The following is a 14,409-nucleotide window of genomic DNA, read 5'->3' as shown; positions in this document are numbered from 1 at the left end:
TCAATGCTACACTTTGGAATGCAACTGCAACCCTTTGTTGGAATACTCCTGCATGGATACTTTGTGTACAGAGACAATTTCTCCCTTGAAGACATGGCAGTAATGTGCACACCAGCTCGTATTCCCGATGCTAACCCTAGCTAACATATTAGATTATATTATATTATTAACCAAGGTGTCAGCATCAGTGCTAGTGGAGGGTGCAGAGGGCAGCTTTATTGATACTTCCACTGAGACATCCATGCTTACTTTCTCAGAGTTGAAGGAGGAGATATCTGTGACCCTCTTGGCTATTGACACTGTGCATATTCCACTGGCATTTGCAGAAGACAAAGGAGAGAATGCATCGTGAACAAGGGCTAGATGTTCAATCATGTTCAGGACACATTCATCATGGCGGTAATGAAGCTGAACACAGAAATGGACAATGATTTTTACGTGACTGCTGGGACATGGAGGTTTCACTACCTCCTCAGGAGTGGTCTTGGTCTTTGCCTGTCAGGGCAAGTATCCTCGCCTTGTAGGGATTGAGGAGCTGAATGTTGAGTACCTTACCACCCATCTTAACTCTGTCTGCTCTATAATGGGCTGTTTCCTCCTGGAAAGAGACAAAGAGATGGATGGGGTGAAACGAAAGTGGCTAGCACTGCCAATAATGCTGGTGTAGTTGGTCAGAAAGTGGTGAGTTGTTGCGAGCGAGTGAGGAGGTAGTGCAGAGGCCATGCAGGATTAGTTGTCTGGCAGTGTTGGATTAATTGAGAGTTAGTGAGGGAAGATTTTGCAGGCAATAGTGAGAGTGGGAGACCATAAGCCTTGGTGGGAGGTGGATACAGTAGCAGATTTAGAGTGAATGTGAGGTATCAGAGAAAAGAGTGTGGCACTTAACTTTGCAGAATGGAAAAGGTCATTGAACTTCTTCCTACATGAATGCGCATTCCTCCAGGTGACTGAGGCCAAACTGAGCCAGGTTGCAATTTCATTCCAGGCTGACAATGTCTGATATTATATCCTCTCCTCCAGTCCTGTGGGAAGAGGATGTCTCTCCTCTGTACCACTCTATCAATCAGGACCTCCAGCTCTCTGTCCTTAAAACACAATGTCAAATTCCCCTTATATGCCATAATGAGGCAAGTTACTTTAAATATGCAAGACATATAGCCAACACTTGGCCAGTGTACAATGGCCATTCACTTTCACCTTCTGCAAGTGGGAGAATATGATGAGCAGGTAGCACTGGGTGTGACACAAAACTAATGAGGTGAGTTTGGGATGATACTGTGAGAAAACCTGCTAGGCTTCCTGGAGTGAAACCCTCCATGAAACTCATCAAAACTGACACTTAGCCGATTTCTATTAAGAGTTATCCCATAATAACAGATACTTTAAAAGATAAAAGGGCTAATAAGGTGGACATTGGTTTAATAGAAAGCGAGTATTGGAAATTAATAATGAAAAATAAGGAGATAGCAGATGAATTAAACACCATTGTCAAGGATGCAAGAACATTCCAGAAATAAGTGTAATTCAGGAAATAGGGGGCAGGGTGGAACTCAAGAGAATTATACACAATCACTAGAGAAAATATATTAAACAAATCATTGGAGGTGCAAACTAAAACGTCTCCAGGTCTTGATGAACTTAAACCTAGGTTCTTAAAAGAAGCAATATTCTAAATTTCCTTAAATTTGGGGAAGGTTCCATTCAAATGGGAGATAGTGAATGTACTCTCTTTATTCAAAAAGGGAGGGAGGCAGAAAGCAGGGAGCTACAAGACAATTAGCTTAACAGCAGAAACTATTATTAAAGACATTATAGCAGGATACTCAGAAAAAAATAATCAGGCAAATTCAACATGGGCTTTGTGAAAGGGAAATCATATGTAATGAATCTATTGAGGTTCTTTGAGGAAGTAACATGCCCTATAGATGAGAGGGAACAAGTGCACTTGCAGGCATTTGGCAAGATGCCACGTCAAAGTTTATTGCTGAAAATAAAACCAGGTTGCAGGGGTTACCTTATTGGTATGGCTGGAAGACTGGCTGGCTAACACAGAATAGGCATAAATGGGTCATTTTCTGGTGAGAAAGATATAATGATTAGTGTACCACAGGGATCAATGTTGGGCCATTGCAATTTTAAAAATAAGCTTGTATGATGAGGCTAAAGGTATGGCTGCTAAATTTGCTGATCACACAAAAACAGGTTGTGAAGAGGTTGTAAGTTGTGAAGACAACTTAAGGAAGTTCCAGAGGGATACTGATCTTTAACTGAGTGGGAAAAGAGCTGGCAAATGGAGTATATTGCAGAAAATGGGAAATTGTTCAATAACAAAGAAGAGTATCATTTGTATGTTGAGGGATTGCAGAATTCTGAAATGCGGAGAGATCTGGGTGTCTTGGTGCATGAATTACAAAATGCTGATATGTAGGTACAGCAAGTAATTAGGAAAGCTAATGGAATGTTATTGTTCATTGTAAGCGAGGAGTAGGGAACTTATGCTTCCATTGTAAAAGGCATTGGTGGGCCACAACTGGAATACTGTGTACAGCATTGGTCTCCTTATTAAAGGAAAATGTAAATAGAAGCAGTTCAGAGATAGTTTATTGGACTAATACCAGGACTGGATAGGTTGTCTTGGAATGACAGTCTGGATTGCATCCTTTGGAGCTTTGCAAGGTAAGAGGTGACTTCATGGAAACATAAGCTACTGAGGGGTCTTGACAGGGTGGCTGTGGAAAAGATGTTTTCTGTTGCAGTAGGAGAATCTAGGTTTCAGGTTCACTATTTAAAAATAATGAGTTTAAGGCAGAGATAAAGATGCATTTATTCCACAAAGGAATTCTCCTCAAAAGGTGGTGGAAGCTGAATCCTTGAATATTTTAAAGGAAGATGTAGATAGATTCTATATAACTAAGCAGTGAAAGGTTACTGGAGACAGGTGAAAATGTGGAGTAATCAGATCAGCCATAATCTTACTGAATGTCAGAGCAGGCTCAAGAGGCTGAGTGACCCACTTCTGATTTGAATTTTTATGTTTGTAAACATTTGGCACCACATACTGCAACTACACTCCACCACTGAACCTTATAAAAGGGACCATCAAAAATTTACAACAGTTAATTCTGTTCTTCTCCAAGTTGTAACCCTTAAATGGAGAATTTTGCCTGGTCTTCCTTTTCACTTTGACCTTCTGGACCCATTTTACACCAGTTGCACTCGGACCCAATCAGTAGATCAGTACAGCTCAAGAACAGGCTCTTTGGCCCATCTTGTCTGTGTCAAGAATGTTGCTATTCTAAATTAATTTCATCTGCCTGCACATGGTTCGTATCCCTCTGTTCCCTGCTTGTTCATGTGTTTGTCCGAATGGTTTTTAAACTTTGCTAATGTATCTGCTTCTACCACCTCCCCTGGCAGCGCATTCCAGGCACCTACTACTCTCTGTGTAAAAAACTTGCCTCACACAACTCCCTTATATTTTTTCCCCTCTCACCCTAAACCTATTCCCCTTAGTATTTGACATTTCCATCCTGAGAAAAAGACACTGACTCTCCAACCTATCCTTGCATCTCATAATTTTATATACTTCTATCAGGTCACCCCTCAGCCTCCAACGCATTTGTGAAAACCATCCAAGTTTGTTCAACCTCTCCTTATAGCTAATACACTGCAATCCAGGAAACATCCTGGTAAATCTCTTTTGCGCCCTCTCCAAAGTTGCCACACCCTTCCTATAGTGTGGTGACCAGAAGTGCATGTAATACCCCAAATGTGGTCTAAATAAAGTCCCATACATGTGCAAGATGACTTGCCAAATTTTATACTCAACGACACGACCAATAAAGGCAACCATGCTGTACTTCTTTTTTTACCACCTTATTCATTTATGTTGCCACTTTCAAAAGTTATGGACCTGAACCTCAAAATTCCTTTGTATATCAATGCTCCTAAAGGTCCTGCCATTAACTGTGTATTTTCCTCTTGCATTTGACCTCCCAAAATGCATTACCTCATAAATCCATTTGTCATCTTCTCAATCCAACTTTCCAACTGATCTTATATCCTGCTGTATCTTTTGATGACCTTCCTCACTATCCACAACTCCACCCACTTTCCCATCATCTGCAAACTTACTAATCAGACCACCTACATTTTTATCTAAGTCATTTACACGTTACAAACAACAGAGGTCCCAGCACTGATCCTTGTGGAACGTCACTAGTCACGAATCTCCAGTCAAAAAAACACCCCTCCACAACTACCCTGTCTCCTATGACCCCAAGCCAATTTTATATCCCATGTGATTTCATCTTCTGAACCAGCCAACTGTGAGGAACCTGTCAAATGCTTTAGTAAAGTCCATGTAGACAACATCCACTGCCCTACTCTCATCAATCATCCTTGTCACTTCATCAAAAAAACTCAATCAAGTTTGTGAGACAAGACTTCCCCAGCATAAAGCCATGCTGACTATCCCGAAAAGTTCATTCTTCTCTAGTCTTGAGGAAAATCAGAGCTGAAGTATTAGAAATGTACAGCAAACATCAACATTTATAGATGTAAAATGGCTATTGACCTTTTGCTGAAATTTTCATCTTTACTTTCTTTTTATTGATACTGCAAAACATGTTTATTTACAGAATATTGTATCTTCATTTCTCGAGTTAACTGTAACCACTATCACAGATTTTCTGCAAGTTCTCTGATGTGTAGTGATTAGTTGAGTCACATTTAGTGATTAACGTTAAAATGTCACAGCAGTGTTGACAAAATATAATTAATTAGGCATTGGTAAAATAAAACAAAATAAAACCCCTAGGACATCTCACAGATTTTTCATCAAACTGTTTTCAATTTTGACTCATTGTTTATTCATTACAGTTTAGATAGAGGAAACATTAATGTCAATAGAAATGAGGTATATGAATCTGAGGCTAACAATGAATAAGTGTGCAGTGTGCTGTGCGAGTGGGCACTGTAGATTTAGTTCCCTAAGCTACTGAATTGTCAATTTTACCTCTGCTAAAAACAAAGTGAAATAAGAAAATTGCTCCTCCAAATGGCACTATTCTATTGTTAGCTCACTTTGAATGACCTTACAAAAGACTTATGAGCTTTCTTCTTGCCTGCTGATTGACCTCATGAGACAAATGGAAACAAAGAGGAAATGAAGGGTCTTATTATGTTCCCAAACAGGACATAGTTCAGATACTTTGTATGACGAATTGTATAGACACTACAGGTCATTCTTTCAAAAAATAACAGGCAGAAATTAAAACATACTGACAATGCAAATTCCAGGCTCACCTTTCCTGGCGTGTCTGCTCTTCCGTAGTTTCCATGGCACATTCCAAGGAATTCTGTAAAGACTGGAGTTGGTTCACTGTTTCCTTCAGCAGAAAACGAGTCACAAACTGTTCCAGGTTACATGAGCCTTGGTAATCCTAAAGAAATTGAATTCAATTTAAATATAATTGCTTAAATAAATCTGGAATAAAAAACGGCGGCTTCAAAGTCCATCACCAAGAGTGATGCTGAACCATGACTCCTGCCTAAATTGGCTCAGTACTGCTGCAAATTGGAAGGACAGAAAAACTTTGTACATGAGGAGGTTTATTACCAAGATAATGGAGATTTTATTTTTCTGCCCACCACAGACATTATGCTGGACATGTGGCTATGCAAAGTGCTGAGATCAATTTTTGGAAAAATATTTCTAATTCAGATGAGAAGCTTCATCTCTGATATGACTGATGCATCAACCAACATGTTCACCTGGGAATATAATATCAATATGACTATGTAGATCTTGCGACCCATGACCCAAGCAATATTGGGGACTGGCCTTGATTACCTGATTGATGCCATATTTAATGCAAGACCCATCATTCAAATAACTAATTTCTCAGGACAGCACAGTCTTGAGAATAGAACTCAATCAGCTCTGAAGTAGCTCTCTTATTGATGTGACTGATCACTAACAACCATGACCACATGCTCATTAGCATTCACTCACCTGAATAGGAGGAATCAAGTATATGGTATTGGAGTTCAAATCAACGTCCTTTCTTTCAAATCTGAATATTACATGAGAATGTGTCTGTGAGACCATAACATTTTGGAAGCAGACATAGGCCATTCAACCCATCGAGTCTTCTCTGCCATTCAATGAGATTGTGGCTAATTGGATAATCTTAACCTCGACTTCTTGCCTTTTCCCCAAAACTCTTAATTCACTCATTGATTAAAAATCTGTTCATCTCAGCTTTAAATATATTTAATGACCCAATCTCAACAGTCCTCTGTGGTAAAGGATTCCACAGATTCACTTTCTCACAGAAAGAATAACTTCCTCCCTATCTCCATCGTAAATGTGTGACCCCTTATTCTGTGGTTGCACCCTCTGGTCCAAGGTTCTTCCATAAGGGTAAACAACCTTTCTACATATAGAGATAGTAAGATCTCCAGATGCTGGAGTCGGAGATAACACCTGAAACGTCAACTTTCCTGCTCCTCTGATGCTGCCTTTCTTCATCCACCTATTCAATACCCCAAAGAATCTTATGCTTCATTTTGCATGTTATTAAGTTCCCCAATAAACAATGCTGAGTCATGCACAATAATCTCTGAAATTCTTTTTTTTCTTCAGTACTACACTATCAGACAGTATTACCAATCATTCCAATATGTCATTTGAACTGTTTGAAGATTTCAAATTGGACAAGCAAGCCATTTCAGTACTAGAGCAGAGAATCAGACAAATAGGCAGAAATAGATATTCCATCAATCACTAATAATTACTTTGATTCGAGTCCAGATTGAATGCAGTCTTGAAGAGGTGCACTGCTATTAGATCCTGGCCAGGACTCTCACTAGGGATTGCATTAATGGGTGGGTGAATCATAAGCAGACACACCAATGAACTGAAACACCCAGAAACCTTCCAGAAATGAAGCTGGGCCAATAAAATTGTCGAGGCCCCTGCTCATCTTGAATTTGTGGACCTGTTGCCTGCTTCTGACATTACCAATGCTGCTCTGATTCTCCACTTAAAATTTGTGGCAACTGTAATCGTAAATGTCTGTACCTAGTTTTAGAAAATGTCTTTCATATGTTCATCCACAGAGTTAGCAACACATCCATCTAAGCATGAATATAAGGCCATTTGTTGTTGGCTCTGTAATCCTCCAATACAATAACAAACACAGATATTGTAAATATTTGTGTGTGTTGTGAATGTGTTTCATATATAAGACAGCTCCTCTGTTTTAAGTGCCACCAAGTACAAACTTGAAATCTCCAATGCTGACTGTATTAAAATGTCTGGAACTGATGAGGAGGTACCTGAGCGCCAAGCAAATGGTAGGTGCCACTGACCTGGCATTATGAGAGCAACTCAGTCCCCAATATGGGGTAGGACGGGGGAAATTAAATTGGTAAAGAAGCTCCGGTGTTGTATAATGGTTCTGAAGGAGTTAATGTTCATGCTACATTGAGTTCATCCATTCTATTAATATCACATACATTCTGTCAATGGAGACAGTGAGTTCTACTCTAGCCTTCCGAGGGAGCAGATTTTTGAGCTATGTCTCATGGTCAGTATGCCACTATGCCTTTAACAGACATGCTCATGATATCATCACTGTATTATTGTGTGACCTGAGGATATAAAGGTCTCACATCCCATCTGACTTTTGATTTTTTGAAGTATAATACTCTATTAGAAGCTTCTGTTGTAATCTAATAGCTTAATTTTAGCTGCCACTAATATACTTCAAGAGTGTAACATAATAGTTAGTTATAAAAGAACCTTTGGATTCTTTAATACCACTATATCCACATCCAGTTTCTATGAATGACTACAATTTTTTGGTGACAGAGTTTGGGATGCTAATTGAAGATCAACAAGGCAACAGTCTTGGGCAACAGATAATTCAGACAAAGTGAAAGTTTCCCTTACATGACATCAGTTTTCATAAGGACAGACAGCTATACTGATCTGTAGGTAGAGCACTAACCACCAAGAAAACAGAGCTAATTACATTTTATTCAACATCCAATTTTAACAGGACAAAATTCAATTTTAAAGATTCCGTTATTAAAAAAATTAAAAGACTGAACTGAACTCTTAAGTTAGACTGTGAATCCAGTGCAGTATACAGTACAGAAAGCTAGAAGGCTAGAACAGGCTGTTGCAGACAGCTGATTCATAACCAAGTCTCCCATGATAACAGTTGCAGAATCTTCGTATTTAAATACAGAACAATTGTACTTTATACTGACACAATGTTAGGGAACCTAACTTAATGTGGTACAGTGCATTGATTTTGAGTGGAATCATTATAGTGCAAAATTCAATATGTATTGTGTATCCATTGACATCCTTACTGAATTACAACCATTTAAACAACATATGCAATTCTATTTTATAGAACAAATGATAGAAAATCCTAAGGAATATCTTTAAAATCTTGCTTACATTGGCAAGGAAGAGTTTCACAGAATTAACACATTTGTTATTTGCATGGACAATTGAAAATATCTAGAGGTTCTTGGAGACCAAAGCAAGATAAGAATAAATTCAGGATTAACATACTTCAACTAATTTCATACAGACAGAAACCCCAAGAGTCTATTGATCCATTTGTCAGGAGATACACAGCAAAGGGCAGGAACTGCCAGCAAAGCTCATTAAGTTAGTAATCATGTTTATACCAATTAAAGCTTTTAGAAAGGATCCTTTGGGCAAGATACAGGGCCATACCATTGACAATAAATACAAGTATTAATCCATTGTGACAGGCCAATAACAATGATATGTTTTCAGTGCAGTCAACATCATTGCCACAATCAGGAAAGTGTACCAAATTCACAAAATATGTAAGGAACCTGTTTGTCACACCCACAAAGAAAAAGGTTTTCCAGCTTTTCTTGATATTTGTGAAGCATGGGGCTTTACAAGGGAAATTGAATGTGCAGAACATCTGATTCCAAAGGACAAGCCAGACCCAGAACAAAACAGAGGTGGTTAATAAGGCAATATAAAACACCGCAACACTGGCAGCAAGAAAATAATATTAAGCAGGCTTTCAAATCCAAACACATCAATTAAGTTCAGAGTCAACAAAGTAAAAGGCAAATATAAGAAGATGACCACACCTTCCAACACAAACAAAAACAGAAATTGCTGAAAAAGTTCAGCAGGTCTGTCAGCATCTGTGGAGAGAGATCAGAGTTAACGTTTTGGGTCTGGTGACCCTTCCTCCGAACTGGAGGAAGGTTAGTTTTCAGGAAGGGTCACCAGACCCAAAATGTTAACTCTGATCACTCCCCACTGATGCTGCCAGACCTGCTGAGCCTTTCTAGCAATTTCTGTTTTTGTTTCTGATTCACAGCATCCACGGTTCTTTCTGTTTTATTTACAACTAAACCTTCCATATTGCTAATCCCATGATTGCTAATCATTAATATCATATATCCTGAAAAGGCAAGACAGTAAAACACTAAAAGCTAAAATCAATATGAAAGCTAATTGGATTACCACACAGTATCCTGAAAGAAATGTATCTGAGAAAATGGCCTCCATGGTTTATCTATGAGATTATCTGACATCACGCAATAGACCACCAATTTCACACATTGGCAGAATCACACTGCAGTGCCAATAAAAGCCATATTTTGTTTTTTCCACATTAGGGTAACGACTGAACATAGGGTTTGAAATTTTACATTATTAACAATGTATAATATTTTGATGCATCTTACATCGAAGTTTTAACATTACTGCTTTAATTCCACACAGCAGTAGGCAAACAGATCTGTAATTTCTTCCATTTTGAGATAGAATTGCAATTTCCTCTCTGCCTTTAGATAGGACCCAGTCGGTAACCACTAGAGAATAGGTTATATCTTTGCCCGAAATAACTGGAAGGTCGCCTGGCTGGTAAGGCTGTTCTTGGGTCACAGCTACGGATTAGTCTTTCTTTGCTTTTTTTTTTAATCTATCCAATCTCTGACCTAACACTAACATTCACAGAATTGCATAGTTTTCCTTCAATTTGGTATTATCCCTAACTTCCTCACTTTAACAGATAAAACATCCTTTTCAAACAGGATGCGAGACAACAAGGTGCAGGGCTGGATGAACACAGCAGGCCAAGCAGCATCATAGGAGCAGAGAGGCTGACGTTTCGGGCCTAGATCCTTCATCAGAAAAGGGGGAGGGGAAGGGGGTTCTGAAATAAATAGGGAGAGAGTGGGAATTTTTTTAACACCGGGATAATCTTAGCTGAGTTATTGAATATCTCCAGAAAAGTCTGCCACTGTATCCCTACATTTTTAACCTAATTTCCAGACCACTTTTGACAACTCTGCCTTCACATTCTCATAATTTCTTTATTTCGATTTGAATCACTAGTTTTCGATCCACTTTTCTCACATTTAAACTGAACATAACATTCTATTATGTCATGATTGCTGCCATCAATTCTTTTGAGACAAACCTTCCAGTCTGATATTCCAGCTGTCAGCAGTTTCAGTATCTGTAGGCACTTAGGACACATGACTTTGAGCTGTTGCTTGGTCCACTCTGGGTGAGAATGTTGAATGTCTGCTATGTGATCAGTTAATGAATTCCACCAACCAATCTGTCACCTATAATATAGCATCTGACACAATCTCTAAAAACCTATTTAACTCTGTGGAACTGATTGGTTTTGAACAAATTAAAATCAAGCGTCCAGTGTCAAACAGATATTCCATGCTTTAAAGAGAATTATTTGAAAGCAAAATCTGTAAATGTGTGCTGTGCTCTTCAGTTCAGGAAACACATACCTCTATTATCCTAACACAATGTCACTCTCCTCAGCTTCGACCCAGTTCCATCTACTCATTCATGCTCTGCATCCAAGCTGGCTCATTCCCAAATTTACCAATTACTTTAAATGATTGTCCTCTGCTTCTGTCTCTATATTTTGACCAGACCCATCATGATTTTCATTACTGAAAGTGCTGGAGGAAATCAGCAGGTCTGGCAGCATGCGTGGAGAGAGAAACTGTTAATGCTTCAAGTCCAGTGATCCTTCATTGGAACATTTATTCAGACCATAAACATTGAGTTCCAAAGAATTATATCAGACACAAAACATTAACTTTGCTTTTCTCTCCACAGATGCCGCTAACCCTGGTCTAGTCAGAATACATAGGAAGAAATCAATCTTTATAAAGGAAAGAAAGTTTTTTTTTTACTTCAAATTTCCAGCATTGAATGTATTTTACTCTTATGATTTTGAATTCTTCATATGAGCAAGCAGAGCCAGTGCTTGAACCTCAAAGTGGTACTTGGACCTATCCTATGCATAAATTCAGATTTTATGTGAGCAGAAGATTTAGGCTTTCAAGTGCAAGTAAAAAATATGTTAATTTCCTTTGGGTATTTAAGTTTGCATATTTCATTAACTCAAAAAGCAGCAATAAAGTAAAATAAATATTTATTTGCACAATCTAAGTTTAATGACTTTGGCAAAAATCTCTCAAGATGAAGAATTGTTGCTCTTATAAATTTTTAATACAGGGAAAGCAGTTTGTATTTATTTCATATTTTTGGTGTAAGTCCCAAAGGTTCTTCATAGGAGCATTATAAAGCAAAATTTTACATGGCCCTTAAAAGGCTTCATTACTCAGATGTGGCCAAAGGCTGAATATCATTTTCAGGAACATCTTAAAATGACAATAAGTATTAGAGTGAGCTACAAACGCTGGAGCAATTAAAAGTGGGAATGGCGAAGTGGCCAAAATTTGATGAGCAAAGTCAGTTAAAGGATTGTGGTGCCAGTGGAGATTACATAGAAAGTGAAGGCACAAGGCCAATGTGGGAATTGAAAGCTATGTTAAGAACTTAAAAATCAACTGTTGCTTATGTGGGAATCAGTCTAAATCAACAAGTTCAGGGATGATGGGCGAATGTGCCCTGCTTCAGATGACTTCAGGTTTATAGAGGGTAAAATATAGAAGGCAGGCCAGGAATGCACTATATGATTCCAATTTATAACCTTAAATATGACAACACAAACTGAGTTATTGTAGCACTTAAACATATTGGCAGAGCGTTTGGCATGAAGAACAATAACCCAGATATATCTATAATTAATAATTGCACAAATCTTTTATTTTTTTAACACTCATTTGACAGAACCTGCTTCAAGGATAACTGAAGGCTACTCATTCTGTGGCACGAATGCATCACTGAAGTATAAAACAAAGAAATTTTAAATGTTTTTCTTTCCAATGAACAATTTGTTGCCAATGCAGTGAGCACTTTCATCATTCACCGGCGTGACAGAAACAAAAACAGCGATTGGATATCAGATAGGCACTGTGATACTGGGGATAAAGAAAGGCCATCATGAAACACATCAAAAAAGGAAACAATGTTTCATTGAGTCATGGGGTCATAGAGTCATATAGCATGGAAACAGACCCTTCGGCCCAACTAGTCCATGCCAAACATAATCCCAAACTAAACTAGTTCCACCTGCCTGCTTCTGGCCAACATCCCTCCAAACCTTTCCTATTCATGCACTTATCCAAATGTTTTTAAAGCATTATAATTGTACCTGCATTTGCCACTTCCTCTGCAAGTTCATTCCACACACGAACCACCCTCTGTGTAACAAACTTGCCCCGCATGTCATTTTAAATCTCTCTCCTCTCACTTAAAAATGTGCCCCCTAGTCTTGAAATCGCCCATCTTAGGGAAAAGGCAACTACCATTACCTCTAACTTTACCCCTCATTATTTTATAAACTTCTATAAGGTCGCCTCTTAGTCTCCCATGCTCCAGTGAAAACAGTCCCAGCCTACCCAGCCTTTCTTTATAACTCAAACATTCCATACCTGGCAACATCCTGGTAATTCTCTTCTGAACCCTCTCCAGCTTAATAATATCCTTCCCATAACTGGGTGGCCAGAACTGGATACAGTATTCCAGAAAAGGCCTCACCAACGTCCTGTACAACCTCAACATGACTGCCCAACTCCTATACTCAAAGTACTGACCAATGAAGCAAGCATGCCAAATGCCTTTTTAACCACCCTGTCTATTTGTGGTGCAAACTTCAAAGACTTATGTACCTGAACCCCTAGGACTTAGAATAATTAGAATAATTTCTTAGAATAATACTGTTTTGGGTTTGACACAGACAATTAACTTGTGCGGGTGGGTACAGAAAGTACAAGAAACATCTTCACTAAAGAAGGGACTGAATGACAAATTTAGTACCTGGTTACCACATCAGTAATCTTCCTGGGATTCAATTAGAACACTACACTAAATATTTAACACACATTACCCACTTCTAAGACATTAATACCTTTTACAGCCAATGTGAATTCTAGCTTTTCTAACTCACAGATTAGTTGAGTTTCCTAACTACAATCTCTAAATTTAAACATTATTATTTTCACATAAGCAATTAAACAATTTCTAATGAGATTATATTTGTATTTATGTGTTTGTCAGACATGGCAAGACCCCTGCAAAAGCAAAGAACATTCCTGTAAAATTTCTGCTTTTGATTTTCTTTCATCATCTTATTTCTATTTCTGACAGTTGATTACAAGAGCAATCCAATACAATCACATTTTAATTACAGTGCCATTTTCTCAAGTTAAAAAATAGCAGTTCAATTCGCTCTTCCTTATGCCATTTCTTTAAGATAAAGTACAAATTTAAATCATCTGTTATTTTTGCAATTTTGCTCACCAGCTATTCAAAATGTTGCTGGTGCAAAACTAACAAAACATTTTCCCAAATAGCTTTCAAATTAGATCCTGATGGTTATTCACACCCTTTTAAAACTAAATTGCACTGAGGGTGAGATAAAAGGTCTGTAGTTTTCTTCTTTTGCTAGAAATAGATCAGATTGAACACCCGTACACTTATCCAGTCTTGCCATTACTTTAGTCATTATCCTGGGTCAGGGTTCATTGCACATGCTACTAAGTTTCTGTATAGTATCTTAGCTTTGAAGAGAAAATCTGCCACAGCCAAATAAGAGAGTATTGTAGTAGTACATGTGGAACACTCACATGGGAAAGCTAGAAATAATGTTTGCCTTGTAGAAGGACCTGGAACGTCATAAATTTGCAACACAAGCCAGGGTTTGACATCTCTGAACAATCCCTGTTAGCAAGCCCGGTTAGAGAGAACAGGGGAGGAAAGGGTCACTAAAAAAGGTTCTTCCTTTTCTTTAATGGTTTTATCCTGCTACTAACCCCACAGTTCTTCTACCAACTCTGGTACCAATCGTGTAGTGCATAATTGTATTGCTAAAATTTTATGGAAATCAGTCCCAAGTCCTAACTCTCAATCCCAGGTGGGTGGAAAATATTATGTTCAATCAAAGGTGG

General features: G+C 38.4%; 1 protein-coding gene across 1 annotated transcript in view; it reads right to left on the bottom strand.

The window, feature by feature from the left end:
• necab1 (N-terminal EF-hand calcium binding protein 1) overlaps window positions 1-14,409 on the bottom strand; it is a 129,116-nt gene that overhangs the window by 54,343 nt on the left and 60,364 nt on the right. Inside the window, exon 6 of the mRNA XM_048596147.1 lies at window positions 5,308-5,444. Coding sequence (XP_048452104.1) covers window positions 5,308-5,444 — 137 coding nt within the window. The remainder of the gene's footprint in view (window positions 1-5,307; window positions 5,445-14,409) is intronic.

The sequence above is a fragment of the Rhincodon typus genome, chromosome 4 (genome assembly GCF_021869965.1).
Source record: "Rhincodon typus isolate 14 chromosome 4, sRhiTyp1.1, whole genome shotgun sequence".
In the NCBI taxonomy this organism is placed as follows: domain Eukaryota; kingdom Metazoa; phylum Chordata; class Chondrichthyes; order Orectolobiformes; family Rhincodontidae; genus Rhincodon; species Rhincodon typus.
The sequence above is the reverse complement of the archived record's forward strand: the minus strand, read 5'-3'. Positions and strand labels throughout refer to the sequence as shown.